The 17,850-nt window shown below is 37.8% G+C and overlaps 1 protein-coding gene across 6 annotated transcripts in view; it reads left to right on the top strand.

Moving 5' to 3' along the window:
* Positions 1-17,850, top strand: part of GIGYF2 (GRB10 interacting GYF protein 2) — a 146,385-nt gene that overhangs the window by 22,062 nt on the left and 106,473 nt on the right. For all 6 annotated transcript variants that reach the window (XM_032398311.1, XM_032398400.1, XM_032398231.1 and 3 more), the window contains 3 exons: positions 3,751-3,834; positions 15,128-15,257; positions 16,174-16,269. In XM_032398311.1, the coding sequence (XP_032254202.1) occupies positions 3,794-3,834; positions 15,128-15,257; positions 16,174-16,269 (267 nt within the window). In that variant the 5' untranslated portion in view covers positions 3,751-3,793. The remainder of the gene's footprint in view (positions 1-3,750; positions 3,835-15,127; positions 15,258-16,173; positions 16,270-17,850) is intronic.

Raw genomic sequence — 17,850 nt, 5'->3', positions numbered from 1 at the left:
TATTTGCCTTGTAAATTCAATCTGGTTCAAATCTTGACTTGCTTTATAAATTCAGAGCTGTTTTCCAATGGTCAAGGTCCCACAGGGGTTTGAATATAAAACATTTGGCTGGGTGGGGTTTAAAATGGTAGTAAAAACACTCCTTCAAGATGTTTTATATTACAATAAAGTCTTATAGTTGATGTAGTCTCTGCAGGTCTTTGTTAGCCAAGTAGGTCCACATACTTTTAAAAGCACACTGAATTAATTTATGCCAAATGTGGTCACAGGGATGATTTATAAGCAGAATACCTGTATTGATTTACAGTGGGCACCTTCTTGGGCTCTGATCATCACTACCTTGGCAAGTTATTTCAGTTGGAATGTACCATAATTTAATTGAATCTAACATGCATCAGTTATGTGATTCTTTATGTATTACTAAAGAAGAAATCATACTGTGAAGTAAGCTCTGCCACAGAGTTATTTAATTGCTTAAAATTTTTATTTTACATTTTTTTCAGTTCAGTCGTCTGCAATGGCTCTCTTATTTTACATTTTTAGATTCAAAAGACATTTTTTGAATAATTTTTGACATTATTTTTTAAGTACTCTCTACACCCAACATGGGGCTCAAAGTCATGACCAAGATCAAGAGTTGCATGCTTTTTTTTTTAAAGATTTTATATATGAGAGAGAGTTTGCGTGCGTGCGCACACACACACACGCACACATGCACGTGGGCGCACACGAGTGAACAAGCACGAGCTGGGCAAGGGGCAGAGGGAGAAGGAGAAGCAGACTTCCCACTGAGCAGGGAGCCCGACTCAGGGCTGATCCCAGGACCCTGAGATCATGACCGGAACTGAAGTCCGACGCTTCAGGGAGTGAACCACCCAGGTGCTCCAAGAGTTGCATGCTCTTCTAACTGAGCCAGCCTGGTGCCCATTATTTTACTTTTTTTTTTTTTTTTATTTGCTAGAGAGAGAGAGACAGTGAGAGAGGGAACACAAGCAGAGGGGGAGTGGGAGAAGGAGAAGCAGCCTTCCCGCTGAGCAGGGAGCCTGATGCAGGGCTCTATCCCAGGACCCTGGGATCATGACCTGAGCCGAAGGCAGACGCTTAACGACTGAGCCATCCAAGAGCCCCTATTTTACATTTTTAAAAAAGTTCTTTTAAACTTATTTAGCAAAAAAAGTCTAATACATTTTTATTATATGGTATATATTTTCTGTATATGTTAGAGAGAACAGAAGTGAAATAAATTGGTTAAGGTATTCCTCAAATTTCTACGTATTATGTCTGATTCTTCTAAATAATGAAAAATTTAGGATTATGGAAGTTTCCTTCCTCTCCTCTCCCCACCAATGTAGTGTCAGGTTATTAAGGGTATTAATAATGAAATGTTTCTTAGGGGACTGCTCCATTGTTTTCTCATCAGTTTAAAATTCAGTGATTTGGTGCTTCTGAAGTTCTTAAGTCTAAGTTGTTTAATTTTTCCCCTTTAAATACTTTGGCGCTGGTGCATGTGGCCACATGTGGGTTGTACATTGTCTAGTCTCAGTAGCAAAGCTTCATCTACATGTGGTTTTTTTGGTTCTTTTCCTCAGGTTCTGTAAGGCACTTATAATCATTTCTCTGATGACAAAAAGTTACTTCACTAATTTCCCATTGCTGTATTTGCTTTCTTTTCTATTATATACTACATTTCGTTTCAATTTAGAATCATTTTATAATCTTTTGAGAGACATTTTAAGCAACGGTTTAAAATTGGGTACTAGCAACAATACAGTTGAAAGGATGATAGTAAAGAGCTATGACCAAGTTTACCATGGCAGACAGTGACAGCTGTGGCACAGCTTCCTTTGGGTGAGAGCAGTGGTAACAGGACACTAATTAAGATGTATTCCAATTTCAGAGAGGTTAGAATGTGGAAAACCATGTATTTTACGTGTTCTTTTTTGAATTACCAGTTGCTTAAGAGGTAGGGAGGGCACTAAGTGATCTCAGCTTGAGTCTGGTGTGCAAGCTTGCGGGGCCAGGTAGCAGGGAATCAGAGTTAAGTTAGAGAATATGGGTGTCTCCCTGGAGCCCTCAGGTTGAACTAGGGCTAGAAATACCTTCCAGAAGGAGGGCGGATAAATTATTTTTTAGTTACTTTTATTTTGTATTTTTCCCCACCTGCTAAGCTTTCCCCCCTTTTCTTTTTTTCCCAGAAAGCAGATAAATTAATAGCTGATTATGGATGTTAACATACTTTTACTTTGCCTTTTCTGCATTTTTGACCAGTTTCTAGTTAATATTTTTTTTTTTTTTTTTTTTTTAAAGATTTTATTTATTTATTTGACAGAGAGAGACACAGTGAGAGCAGGAACACAAGCAGGGGGAGTGGGAGAAGGAGAAGCAGGCTTCCCGCCGAGCAGGGAGCCCGATGTGGGACTCGATCCCAGGACCCTGGGATCATGACCTGAGCCGAAGGCAGACGCTTAACGACTGAGCCACCCAGGCGCCCTCTAGTTAATATTTTTAAGCAATCTCTACACCCAATGTGGGGCTTGAACCCACAACCCCGAGATCAAGAGTTGAATGCTCTACTGACTGAGCCAGCCAGATGCCGCGAGGCATTTTTTTCTAGTCAATTATTTTTAGATCTTCTAAACATATTTGAAATAAAAGGGTGATGTGAATTTATCTTGGAGATATTTACAGTATATTTATAGTATTTATAGTATTTTCCATTTTTAAGCGGTGATACTCTTTTTTCCCCAGCTTTATTGAGATATAGTTGACATATAGCATTGTATAAGTTTAAAGCGTGTAGTGTATTGATTTGATACATTTATATATTCCAAAATGATTACCACCATAGCATAAAGCTAACACCCCATTCCATCACATACTTACTATTTCTTTTTTGTGGTGAGAACATTTAAGATCTAATCTCTTACGAACTTTCAAGTATATAATATGGTATTATTAGCTGTAATCATCTTGCTGTACATTAGATCCCCAGAAGTGGAACTTTGTACCCTTTGACCACATACCTCCCTACTTTTCCCACCTCCCAGCCCCTGGTGGCCACCACTCTACTCTGTGTTTCTCTGAGTTTGGTTTTTTTTTTTAGATTCAATATGTAAGTAATATCCTACAGTATTTGTCTTTTCTTGTCTGACTTCACTTTAAGCTCTGATATTTTAAAATGGTTTTTGAAAGGTCACTCATGAAATTTATTAGTGAATTATTTTAACTTGATGGTTCAAGATAATTTTTTTAAAGGATCACTAGTGTATAAAATGCTAAGCAGAAAGTGGGGAGAGTTGTAGCGGAAGCTGTGAGATAGGAAGGGGGGATGCTTATTTTAAGAATCTTTAATATACCTCATGGTGATGGGAGAGCACGGAAGTAATATATATTAAAATGTAAATCTGTTACCCTTCATTCACTCCCTTTTGCTCAGTGGCTAATGAAGAAGGTCCTTAATTTGGTCCCTGGTGCCCTGCATAGTCTGCTCCTACCTATCTCATTGGCTTCATCTTATACCATGCCTACTTTCCCCAGATAAACTTAAGAAGATAGTGACTTGAAATGTAAGGTGGTTTATGAATTACTTTGCCTGCTATCCTGTTACAAACAGGGATTAAAAAATCTCATTCTGTTGGCTTTGGTTAAATGGAGCCAGGGAATAAGTAAAACACCCTAGATAGACTTTCTGGGCTGGAATTCTGCATTTACTCTTCATTAACTGTATGGAGATATTTTTCTCATTAACAGGTTTCTCCACATATAAAAATCTATTGTAAAAATACGGAAAATAATGGCAGCGGAAACGCAGACACTGAACTTTGGGCCTGAATGGTGAGTTTTCAAAATCTCATCCTATTTGATATTGGATATACTACTAGTATAGTAGTAAGGTATTTGTACAGATGTTGGGTGGTTTATAAATGTACATGTTTTTGAGACTTTGATTTTTGTGCCTAGTTGAAATCAGTGTAGCTTATCTAGGAATAAATTACTGTTTGGTTAATGACTGCATTCTGTATTTAAAAAAACTTTCTTGGTCTGGCTTTGTAATGATAATGGAATTTTCTTGGTCTGGTTTTGCACTGATAATGGTTATGTAATGATAATTGACTCCCTGCAGTCCCACCACCCTAGCAGATTACTTGCTTTTTCATTTTAGCCCTTGTCTAGGTGCATATAAAATTTTACATATAATTGTAACATTTTTATCTGTGTATGTTTTCTGCTACAATGCTGTTTTGTGAGTGCTATTCATAGACTTACTTGAAAACATAGTTCTTACTGAATTATTATTTGAATTTTATTTTATTGATGGGCTAGGCAGGTGGTCCAGAATTATACTGGCTATTAACTGTAGCTCATCTAAGATTGGGATAGCATTTGCCATAATAACAATTAATTGACCTTTGAGTCTCTTACAGATGTGTTTGGACCCTGAATATGGAATTCTCATGGAATTTTGAGATCCATCACATTGTAGTGTGACTTTTCCCCCCTCTTCTTCTTTTCCCCCCAATGTTGGTGATTGAAGATCCTCTCGTCAGTGGCATGAATAGTTGCTTTTTCTATTCTCTTCCAGAGGCAGTATATAAAGTAGATAGGTGTCTTAAACATTCCTGATTGTTTAGGTGAAAAATGATGCAGACTTCTGTAGTAACTCTCTGTTTGAAGACACTTATTAACTTATTTTATGCATTTCTTTTTATATGTAATTCCTAAATTTTCTTGGCCCTTATAGCTAGCATTTGGAGACTGAGGAGAAATCACTACTTGAAGTTCTAAGAACTGATGCAGCTTCTCTACTTTGAGAATTTATTTTGAAAATGTTGACCTAAGTAATGCTGTACCTGTTTTAGTTCTTAGTTTGTATTTTAAAAATAATTTTATTACCATATTAGTATATGTTTTTAAAGAAATTAGAGATAACAAGTAAGCCAGAGGAAGATATAATCACCATAATTTTATCATCCATGATATAACCACTGTAAATAGGTTAGTTTATCTCTGCAGGTGGTTTTATGTATGCTCATTTGTGTATATGTACATTTATTTTCACAAAAATGGGATCATACTGTACATTCAGCTTTGTAACCTGCTTTTAAAAAATAAGCACTTCAAAAGTATCTTTTTTTATCAATAAATGTTTTCTGTTATCTTAAATGGTTGCATTGTATGATGTACCATCATTTATTTAGTCTTCTAGATGTAGCATATATAGGCTGTTTTCAGTTTTTCATTATTATAAAAATATTTTTGATGAACGTTCTTGTAGCTAAATCTTTATTCACATCTTACTGACTTTCTTTATAAGGTGGGTTTAAATCCATATAGCTCACTTTGTAAACCATTTTGTGTGTAACTCTCTGCCTTTATCTAGAATTTGTAACTGCTTCTCTTTTGTATTTACACACTTTCTTTGTAAAAACATGATTAAACTTGTCAGCTAACTTAAGGAAGTTGTCTCCCCCCCACCCCCCCGCCTTTTTAAGAAAAAGAGACAACACTAGGAATTTAGCCTAAACAAAAGGAAAAACTGCTGGAGATGTTCTAGAGTCAGTACACGTTAAACTTGCTGCCCTATACCGTGGATTGACAAACTATGGCCTGTGGGACTATAAATAAAGTTTTTATGAGTAAATTTTATTGGAACATAGCCACACCCATTTGTTTCTGTATTATCTGGCTGCTTTCATACTATAGTGGCAAAGTTGAGTAGTTAAAGCAGAGGCCATCCATCTGGCTTTAAAAAGCTTACATATTTACTCTCTGGTTTTCTGCAGAGGAAAGTTTTTTGGCCCCTGCCCTAAACCATGGGCTCCCAAAGTCATTTCAGTGTGTCATTGACCCAGTCTATCAGTAGCACTATACACATTTTTTCATTGGTACTCTGAAGTTTTGTTTGATCAGCCCAGGTTTTATACAGAATTTGAAGTGAAGTAACTTTAGTAGAGGACAGTTACCAGTCCCATGCTTTAACAGTAGCTTTACCTAATTGTTACCCTGCAGGCATTATGAGAGCTTAGGGTCCTTCCCTTAGTCATCTGAAATGCTTTTAAACCGAGGAGTGGAGGTCTAAGTAGGCACACTGCCTTTTTCGTACCATCTATCACAATTTTTTCTGGCAAAGGGAATATATGAGACCCTTAAGTAACTCCGGTAACCCTGAGCTAGAAGCTGCAATATGAATAGAAGCTGCTACTGTGTTTCTCTGCATGTAACATTACATTCATTGTGGAACTTAGGGAGGTAAGGAGCTCTGTCCAGAATACCTGAGAATCAAAATTTAGAGTGATTGCATTCCATCAGTGTGTTAACTCTGAACCATACAGAAACTAATTTAGTGATGCTTTATTCTGTTTACTAAGATCATTTTTATTATGTAAAACATAAATGTTCAATAAGAGTTGGATGAAATGAACAGATTTACTGGTACTTGGGAACGTAGTGAAGATGGAAGAATGTTGAAAATTGTGATAGAGGGGCGCCTGAGTGGCTCAGTCGTTAAGCGTCTGCCTTCGGCTCAGGTCATGATCCCAGGGTCCTGGGATCGAGCCCCGCATCGAGCTCCCTGCTCGGCGGGAAGCCTGCTTCTCCCTCTCCCACTCCCCCTGCTTGTGTTCCTGCTCTCTCTCTCTCTGTCAAATAAATAAATAAAATCTTAAAAAAAAAAAAAAGAAAATTGTGATAGAGACAGACCATGAATGACCATACACATGGACTTTTTAAGGTAGGTCTGTGGAATCATTAGGTCTTAGCTTCTCTCTATATTTAGAATAAAGATGTGTGTTATATAATCACTGAAGCAATTTAAAAATGTGTGATAGATTTAATGGAGGAGTAAATAGTTTCTAGGAATAAAACAATAGTCTCTACTCAAATGTTACTGCTTTCTATATATAATACCTTCCCCTTATTTCCTGTTCTCCTCTGCTTAATTTTTTCTTAATGGTCTATATCCAAATAGAATATGGCAACTATTTTACTCACTCTCTATTATTTATATCCCATCCTCCAGCTCCCACTAGACTGTGAGCTCCACCGAGAGCAGGTACTTTGGTCTCAATTTTTGTACAGTTTGTTCACTGCTGTATCTCCAGTGCCTGCATTATAGTAGGTACTCAATAAATATTTGTTCAGTGAGTGAATGAGTTGTTGGAAAGTAAAGCTCATTTTAATGTTTTGCTATTATAAATATGTGTATACATCCTTGAACAGTTTTGTTGGTATTGCTGAGTATTTATTTTGGAATAATTCCTTGGAAGTGGAATTATTAAATCAAAAATTGCAGTTTTAAGACTTTGGATGATGTATGGATAGGTTGACCACTAGAAGCGTTGTGTGAATTTAATTCGCATCCCCTGCCTGTTTACTTCACCCTTGACAAAACACTAAGTACTACCTTAAGAAAAAAAAATTTTTTTGTTTTAAATGTGGTAGATTTAGGTTTTTTGGATTTTTTTTTTTTTTTTGGAATTTTTTGTTTTCGGCAACAAAGTAATTCATGCTTATTCTATTTTTTTTTAAAAGATTTTATTTATTTAATTGACAGAGAGACAGCGAGAGAGGGAACACAAGGGGGGTGGGGTGGGAGAGGGAGAAGCAGGCTTCCTGCAGAGCAGGGAGCCCAATGCGGGGCTCGATCCCAGGACCCTGGGATCATGACCTGAGCCGAAGTCAGTCGCTTAACCAACTGAGCCACCCAGGTGCCCCAATTCATGCTTATTCTAGAAAACCTTGGTGAAAACGGTAGTACAAAAGAAAAAGAAAGTATCTAAGTTATCCTTAATCCTACCATCCAGAGAATCATTGTGAACATTTTGGTTTGTATCCTCTTATTTTTTCTTTTCCTGCAAATATTTGTATGTATACTTAAAGACATTTTAAAAAAAACCAAAATAACAAATTCATTACTGTTTTATTGGGATTTTTTTTTTTTTTTTTACTTTGAGGATTGTAAATAGATAAATGTAGATGATAAAGGAATTTATCATACAGGAAATAATTGCAGATAGTTACCTGGCTTTATGGGGAAGGAGCCAAGGAATCTCCTTTAGGTTTTCTTCTGTCTCATCTCCGTGGTCGTAAGGAGGTTTTCCCAGGTCTTTCCATGCAAGAAAGTGAGGCACTTGTTTCCCCCAAAGCACTTTGTTTATACCTGTGTGAAAATAGTTACATCTTTGTGTTGTGTCTCTGTGTTTACCTTACTCAGAAAAGAACATAAGAAAGGCACTGTATTTCTCAATTTTGGTAAGCCCACTGTTTACCCTAGTGTACTGAACATAGGCACTTAGTAAATGTTGGACAAAGGCATTCAAGTCTCATGGGGGTGGGGAGAAATGAGGGCAAAGAAGGAAAACCTGACATTGTTGGGTTAGGTATCATTTTTGTGGGCTTGTGGGGAAAATGAGAGAAGTTTTGGAGAATGGGATGCATTAATCATCCCAGTTTTCAAAAAGAGTGGAAGACATCAGTGCGGTCTGAAGGGATAAGTAATTTGGTATTATCCAGGGGTATATTTTATTTATTTTTTAAAAAATATTTTTATTTGAGAGAGAGAGAAAGAGTGAGCACACGCGCACGTGAGCAGGGGCAGATGGAGAGGGAGAAGCAGATTCCCTTGCTGCAGGGAGCCCGACATAGGGCTTGATCCCAGGACCCTGGGATCATGACCTGAGCTGAAGGCAGATGCTTAACCTGCTGAGCCACCAGGCGCCCCCCAGGGGTGTATTTTAGAAGAGAATATTAAGATTTGTTTAGAAAACATTTCTCACATACCTCCTACGTTCTGTGTCTTGTGTTAGGTGCTGAGGCAACAAGGTTGAAAGGACATGGTACCTACTTTTGAATTATGTGGTGGGGAAGCTGACACTAAATAATTTCACTATAATGTCAACATGTAAAGGAAGTGTAGTGAAGTATAGGATATTCAGGTGCTTATTTGATGCCTATAAACATCTCATCCTTCATACTTATCTGAAACTGAGCTTGAGTTTTACTGTTTTAAATTTTTTCTTTTATTTAATCTTAAATACCACAGTGTGCCCATTTGCTCAATCCCAAAATCTTTGAGTTATCCTGGTTATTTCTTCTACTTCTGTATCTCTCCATCTAGTCGATCACAGTGCCTTGTCAGTTTCATCTCCAGCATATCTCTTGAATCTGTTCATTTCTCTCCACCTGCATTGCTGTCACCCTAGTATAAGTCACCACCATCTCTGACATAAACGATTGATTGCAAGAGTGGCCTGATGTTTTCTGACTTCCATTCTTCTCATTGTTCAGCAGGCAGAGCAATCTTAAGATATAAATTGGGTCAAGTTTTTCTCCAAAATCCTTCAATAGCTGTATGTCCATTTGTATGACCGTTTATTAGCTTTTTCTTCCACCAGCCAGTTAGTTCCATGAGGGCTGAGCAGGTACTTGTGTCTAGCCAGGGTCTTGAAGATTTCTCTCTCTCTTCCTTTCTCCTTTGCATTCTCTTTCCAACTCCTCATTCTCTTCATTCTGACTCATCTATTCCTTCTCCTCCTTCCACTTAACCTCTCTGTTCCCCCAGTAGTCTTCCCCTCCCCGCAAGTGAAAATGGCTTGAAAAAATAAAATTTTCCTGATAACAGGAAAGGCGTGTGTAAAGACAAGGGGGTGGGAAACAGCAAGTTTAAGGGAGGAATTCTGAGACATTATCTTTACTATACTGTGAAGTGTGGGAGAGATGAGCTTGGAGGCAGCCTTTCTATGTTAAGAAGTTCTGGATTTTATTTGATCGTTGTGTGCCAATGAACAGTTGTTAATCAGGGAACATTTTATTCAGGTTTGCATTTGAAATATATTTGTAGTAGTGTGGAGGATGAATGATGACTAGTTGTATCACTTAGGATGCTGTTGTAGCAGTCCAGGTAAGAAAAGTGTGGATAATAATGGGTTAGTTGATCCACAGGATGGCTTGAGAGATTTAGGATCTAAAACTGGTATGATGTGGTAATTGGGTATGGGAGATGGTAGAAGGTGAGGAGTAAAGGATGATTCCCAGATTCTTAATCCAGTGGTTGAGTAGTGTCTTTACCTGTCTTAAGGTGATGAAGGGGGTTGGGATGAATAAACTGATGAGTAGGCTTTGGGGCATATTAAAGCTAAAGCTGAGAGGCTCTAAGTGATTGTATATAGAAGCCTTAAACTCTAGGGAAGAGGTTAGAGTGGAGTTGAGAATCAGGAGCTTACCCAGAAATGTTTTTTGACTCCTACAGCTTCACACATCTACACTGACACTTCAAATGCTTTCATAAGCTGAAGTTTGGATTTGGGACAATAAGTGAAGATTTTGGGGTATCATGGGGTTTTAGAAGGTCCTCTAATGCTACCCGTCAGTTACTACTACTCATATTAGAACTGGGCCTCTTGTGTTAAACAGATCTCAGTATGACCAGAAAGAAGAAGGTGACGAAGATAGGAAATTGTCCTTTGGATTTGTGTGAGGTTATTGATGAACTTTACTGGAGCAGTGGAGTTGTAGGGGAGAAGCCAGATTATGCCAGTGTGTTTTTTTGTTTCTTTTTTGTGCTGGGTTTTGAAGTGCCTGGAAGTATGGATGTGGAGATGTTTCTGAAATGAAGAGGAAAGATGAGGATGCTGCATTAAAGGGGTTTTAAATCACTGTTAGATATATTTAGAGACTGAGGGGAAAGCAGATAGGGAGGGATTAAATTTCGAAGAGAGGGTTGTATGGAGCAAGATCCAAGAGAGGTTAAAGATCACTGGTGGGTTTTTAGGGAGGGATATTACCTAGGTATGTTTTTAGCTTTTACGAATATCTGTAGGTGGAGAGGGACTTGGAACAGGATTTGCCAATTATTGAGTAGAGCACAATTCCCCTTACTCAGGCTACTTTCTTAGTTTGCCTTGGTTGGTCTGTTCTCTTCACAGTAGCTGGAGGAATCTCTTGAGAATTCACTCTAGTTATGTTATTCTTAATAGATCTGGTGCTTATAAGAAATACTCAGTCCTCAACATTGGACATTCAGTCCTTGGGCAGTGGGAGTAGGGTCCATTGGAAGGGAACCAGAGTCGTGAGTGGATTTGAAACCTTGTGAGGAGCAGGTAAAGAAATTAGTAATGTTGAGCCAGGAGAAGGAAAGTCTCTAAAGAGACATTGTGACTATTTGCCAGTATTGGAATGATTTTCACTTGGAAGAGCAATCTAGATGTGCCCTCTAGTGGTAGGAACTATTGACAAGCATATTGGTTTAGTATAAGAAAGATACTTTAACATAGTTTCTTTTTAAAAAAAATATTTATTTATTTTAGAGAGTGCATGAGTGGAGGGGGCAAAGGGAGAGGGAGAACAAGAACTTTAAGCAGACTCCCCGCTGAGCATGGAGCCCGATGTGGGGCTTTGTTGCATGATCCTGAGATCATGACCTGAGCTGAAATCAAGAGTTGGATGCTCAATCTGTTGAGCCACTCAGGCACCCCTAAAATAATTTCTGATAAAATATATATTTTTAAATTAATGTTTGGCAAGGGGTGCCTGGATGGCTCAGTTGGTTAAGCGACTGCCTTTGGCTTGGGTCATGATCCCGGAGTCCCTGGATCAAGTCCCACGTCCGGCTCCCCGCTCAGTGGGGAGTCTGCTTCTCCCTCTGACCCTACTCCCTCTTGTGCTCTCTCTCTCTCTCAAACAAATAAAATGAAACTTAAAAAAAATTTAAAAGATTAATGTTTGGCAAAATAAACCTTGCTTATTTTATTTATTTATTTATTTACTATTTTATTTATTTGAGAGCGAGCACAGGCAGAGGGAGAAGCAGGCTCCCCACTGAGCAAGGAGCCCGACTTGGGACTCAATCCCAGGACCCTGGGATCATGACCTGAGCCGAAGGCAGACGCTTCACCAACTGAGCCACTCAGGCATCCCAAACCTTGCCTATTTTAAATAAAATTTTGGGTTTTGATCTTTTTAGTCATGAAAACCTAGGTTTGAGTCTTTGTTTTGCTGGCTGTGAGTGTGGGCAAGTTGTTTAACCCTCGTCTGTTATTAGGGTTGTTGTGAAGCTGAAATTAAATGAAATGAGGTAATTCATGTGTAAAATTCCCAGCCTCAGTTCTCAGTGGGTATTCTACTTTTTCAGGAAAATGCCCAACTTTACATGAATTTGATGGAAAGCAGTTTCCTGGAAGGTCCTTTAGCAGTGGTTAGATTACTTTTTCATGTGTATATTGTTTTCTTACCTGGTTGTTCCAACCTGTCTTACAGGAGTTGGACTAAATGACCTCTAAGTCTAAGAATAATTGGAAAGAAAACAAAAGACCAGCCTAATAGCAATAAGCACTCCTAGCACCCTGATTGTGCTTTTAATATGCATTAAAGAGAATCAGGCTCCCTGGAGAAATGGTTGATTCTAGGTCTGAGGCAAGAAATAATACAAGCTATGCCTGGAACATATTGACATACCAGATAGAAAAAAAGCTGTTAAAGACTGCTAGGGTTGTGTCAGAAGGATTTAGGAGCCAACCTGAAGAGTCTCCCACTGGTCAAAGAGACAATTTGAGGGGTACCTGGCTGGCTTAGTCAGTGGAACATGTGACTCTTGATCTCAGGGTTGTGAATTCAAGCCCCTCATTAGGTGTGCAGCCTACTTAAAATGTGAGGATTTGAATATTGTTAATAATAATTACGGTGAAATACCTTAATTAAAAATAATTTGTTGGGGCGCCTGGGTGGCTCAGTCATTAAGCATCTGCCTTCAGCTCAGGTCATGATCCCAGGGTCCTGGGATCGAGCCCCACATTGGGCTCCCTGCTCAGCAGGAGGCCTGCTGCTCCCTCTCCCACTCCCCCTGCTTGTGTTCCCTCTCTCACTGTGTCTCTGTCAAATAAATAAAATCTTAAAAAAAAAAATTTGTTACCATTGGAAGATGCTAGTGAATCAAGTCCCTAATTTGAAAACTAAAAGAATCAAGATCACATCAAAAACCAATGATGTATTGTATGGTGACTAACATAACATTAAAAAAAAAAAATCAAGACCTTTTTTCTTTCCTATATGAACTGTACTATTGGGTAACAATACCAAATAGTGTAAGAGAGAAGTTTCTCCTTGTAGAAATACTCGAGCTAATGAAGGAATGATAGAATAAAGTCACTTTGTAACCTTAGTGAATGAACTTAGGGACCTACGCATTGGTCGCATTGGTCGTCAGGGACTGCTAGACTCAAAAAACCTACCAGGCAGCATGTGCTTCCTGATGGCATAACACACCACTACGTGGAAGAAGTCTTTTCAAAGCTGATCAGGTCTTTACATCCTGTCACCAATGTACATGAAATGCAGAGAACAGAGAAACGTGTTAAGCTATATCACAGAGATAAAAATCAGCAAAGTCCAGACTAGAAAAAATTCTTTTGGAGAGAACATTCTGAAGTATTTACTGATGAAAAACTTCCCTTCAAAAATTTCCCACAAAAATCGTGAAAACAGTTTCCTTCAAAAAATCTTTGAAAGCATATGATTTCCTTCAAAATAGTATCAGAGGAGGGTTAGATGGAGTGGTAGAAGGAGCAGGGTTGACCATGGGTTATTGATTTGGGGGCTGGGTGAGTATGGTATGTGGGAGTTTGTTATGTAATTCTTGGTACTCTTATATATGTTCAAAATTGTCCATAAATAAAATGTTAAAGTAAGTAGAAAGAGAAGATAGAAACATTGAAAAAATACCGTAACAGTCTTGAGTTTATTAATACGTCCCCCTCTATTTTTGGTATTACATTGTACATGTAAACACATTTTTATATTTATGCATATATAACTTTTGAATAACATGCAAGAAATGTTCTGCTTTCCTTCATATTTTTTTAAATGTGTAGATCATTCTCTTTTTTGCTTATGTGAATAAAGCTTAGCAATTTGGGGAATATATTTTAATGCTTCTGTTGAATTTTCCTTTAGGCTAAGCTACTGAAGTAAAGTACCTTGGTCCCCTTTACCCTTGATACTTAATTACTTTATAGAACTTCAGGCAGTCCTCAGATAATGAGCTACTGCTGATAGTAGTTTTGCTACTTGCTGTTTGACACAGCTTCAGTGGGATCTTATTTTTGCCATTTTTTGCTGAGGTTCCCCCAACTTTTTTTTTTTCTCTAAATGAAAGAATCTTATAAATGTTCCTCTTTCCCCAGTTCCATTCCTCTTGGAGTATATTTTTATTTTTTCCTAGAAGTAAATATGGCTTAAAATTTTTTTTCTTGTATTTTAACTCTTCACTGCATTTTCAAATTCAATATACTGATCATTAATTGCTTTCAGTAAAAATGAACCATGAAATACTATAGGCATATAAAAGTATAAAATTGTAACAAACATTTCTATACAGCATGGTTGAGAAAATAAGTCATTGCAGGTATAATTAAGACAGCCTTTATACAATCTCCTTCCCTTTGCAGATAGAACCTTCTCTTGAATTTTGTTTTTGTCTGTTCATGTTTGTTTTTATACTTTTGCTACATTTTATCTGTGTTCTTAAACAGTATAAATTTGCAGGTTTACATGTATATCTTTTTTATAAGCCTCTATGTTTCCCTTTTTCTTTTATATAAGCATACTTATTTAACAAATATTGATGTTTTATTAAATGTTAGCAGATCATTCTTTGAAGTGGTGGTTCCCATTGTAATCCCACAGATACTACTTGAAAGTTTCCATTGTTTTACATCCTTACCAACAACTGGTATTCCAGATTTATTAAGTGGTATTGTCAGATTTATTAATTCTTATTAATCTAATAGGTATAAGGTGATATTTCACCTTTGTTTTAATCATGTTTAATCCTTTTATGATTTTGAAAAAGTGTCACCTCTTTACCCCCAGACTTCTCAGGGACATGCCATGATAACCTTTTAAGTAAGGAGTTGCCACGTGGTCGTCTAGTTATTTTTCAATGAACTGCTCTCTTAATGTGCTGTGACAACAGGTTATGTTAAAGCTAAAATCTTGGATACCTTGAGAAAATGGGATTTCTTTCTGTTCCTTTAAAGAACTAAAATGAACACTTTCATAGTGTATAAAAATAAAAGTTCTTAGTGCCAGAATATTTGACACTTCAATTTTATATTTTATGTCTCTCCTATTCTAGGCTCCGAGCTCTGTCCAGTGGTGGGAGTGTCACGTCCCCTCCTCTTTCTCCAGCTTTGCCGAAGTATAAATTAGCAGACTATCGTTATGGTCGAGAAGAAATGTTAGCACTTTTCCTTAAAGATAACAAGGTAAGAGAAAAGTAAACAGTTGAGAATTATGAATGTGATTTCAGGGTATGTACAATGATGTATTGATAGGTGAAGTACCCATGGTTTTTGTCTTTTTTCCTGCTTTGAAACCTGCAGTCATTGACAGAGCATCTTCTAAGTGTAAGGAGCTCCGTATTTTTTAGATAAAACCTAAGATTTTGTTACAGGAGTAGAAAGCTTTATGGAAACAGGAGAATAGTCAGCACTTACTACTTTAATTTCCTCTTAATGCCTCCTTCATGTCTATTTCTATCCCAATTTGATGGCTGAGAATGGAAGACTCTTTGTTGCACCTTTTACTCTTCAGTTAGAAGTTAGAAGAGGAGCTTTCTCTTCTTCATTCCCTTTTTTTATTAAATATATACAATTTTTAGTTGAGAGAACATCTTAAAATATATCATATTTGTGTCATTTATAAATGATCAAAACCCAAACAGTGTAAAGTACACTTACTGTCTGACTAGTGAGAGGTATTTTGTATTTTTAAAATATACTTTGTTTTTACTTTTATTAATGGATTGGGGATCTCAAATTTTAATGATGGTTGCTAAGGACAGATAAAATTGTTTATGAAACTCTCTTTAGTACCTTGTGCCTTTAGTTAAACGTGAGGATTTAATCTTCCACTCTGTACTCTGGAATACCAGAGTTAGTGCTGTATATCAAATCTGAAAGTGGTGGTCTGATGGGAGGAAGAGGAAGGTGCCTGGGGTTTTTAATATTTGACCCTCTCAGAGTATGTAAGTACTACTAAAGGTAATTGTGGTTGAATAAGCTTTACTCCATATTTATAATAATCACCAAGATACAGACTAAAGAGTGTTTTTTCTTGGTTTATAATTTTTGTAATTGGAGGGATAGTATTAATTTCATGGTCATGTATTTGGTCGCACAGATACCTTCAGACCTGCTGGATAAAGAATTTCTGCCTATCCTACAGGAGGAGCCCCTGCCTCCGTTGGCTCTTGTACCCTTTACAGAAGAAGAACAGGTTTGTGCCTATCTTTGAGCCTTGGTCAAACCCTTGTTCCTTTCCACCAAGTCATGAGAATAGGAAGTTACTATTTAGGCCCTAAGGCCCTCCATCCCCACAGGTCTGCTTTCTTCTTTCTGTTTACTTGAAAGTGTGGATGCCTGTCTTGAGTTGATGAGAATCTGCTTTAGTTCTGAAGCTTTTTGAGTATTATATAGAGGTAAGGAAATGTGTCTAGATTCCTTAAGGACAATGGGAACCATCCCTTATAATTTATTTGAGTAGATAGGTATTTTTGGGAGGTAGGGCCTTTTCAGAAAAATTGGTTTTTCAGAAGTAATTGGTAACCTGAATTCTCACCAATGCATTTTTTTTTTTTTTTTAAGATTTTATTTATTTATTTGACAGAGAAAGAGAGAGCACAAGCAGTGGGGGAGCGGCAGGGAGAGGGAGAAGCAGGATCCCTGTTCAGCAGGGAGCCCAATGTGGGCTTGATCCCAGAACCCTGGGATCATGACCTGAGCCAAAGGCAGTTGCTTAACTAACTAAGACACCCAGGCGCCCCCATTCTTTTTTTTTTTTTAATTTAAATTGAATTAACATGATGTATTACTAGTTTCAGAGGTAGAGTTCAGTGATTCATTAGTCGTATATAATACCCAGTGCTCATTACATCATGTGTCCTCCTTAATGTCCATCACCCAGTTACCCCATCCCCCCCCACCCCCAGGCAACCCTCAGTTTGTTTCCTGTGATAAAGAGTCTCATGGTTTGTTTCCCTCTCTGACTTGGTCTTGTTTTATTTTTTCCTCTCGTCCCCTATGATCCTGTTTTGTTTCTTAAATTCCACATATGAGTGAGATCATATGATTGTCTTTCTCTGATTGACTTATTTTGGTTAGCACAATACACTCTAGTTCCCCATCCACGTCGTTGCAAATGCAAGATTTTTTTTTTTTTTGATGGCTGAGTAGTATTCCATTGTGTATATGTATGTATATATATACACACACACACACACATACATATACCACATCTTCTTCATCCATCTATTGATGGACATCTGGGCTCTTTCCATACTTTGTCTATTGTGGACTTTGCTGCTATAAACATTGGGGTGCAGGTGCCCCTTCGGATCACTACATTTGTATCTTTGAAGTAAATACCCAGTAGTGCAATTGCTGGGTCATAGGGTAGCTCTATTTTTAACTTCTTGTGGAACCTCCATACTGTTTTCCAGAGTGGCTGGACCAGCTTGCATTCCCACCAACAGTGAAGGAGGGTTCCCCTTTTTCCGCATCCTCGCCAACATCTGTCGTTTTCCTGACTTGTTCATTTTAGCCATCCTGACTGGTGTAAGGTGGTATCTCATAGAGGTTTTGATTTGGATTTCCCTGATGCCAAGTGATGTTGAGCACTTTTTCATGTGTCTGTCGGCCATGTGGATGTGGTCTTTGCAGAAATGTATGTTCATGTCCTCTGCCCATTTCTTGACTGGATTATTTGTTCTTTGGGTGTTGAGTTTGCCCAGTTCTTTATAGATTTTGGATACTAGCCCTTTACCTGATACGTCATTTGCAAATATCTTCTCCCATCTGT

Source organism: Phoca vitulina, unplaced genomic scaffold, assembly GCF_004348235.1.
Source record: "Phoca vitulina isolate PV1807 unplaced genomic scaffold, GSC_HSeal_1.0 scaffold1, whole genome shotgun sequence".
NCBI lineage: Eukaryota > Metazoa > Chordata > Mammalia > Carnivora > Phocidae > Phoca > Phoca vitulina.
The sequence above is the reverse complement of the archived record's forward strand: the minus strand, read 5'-3'. Positions and strand labels throughout refer to the sequence as shown.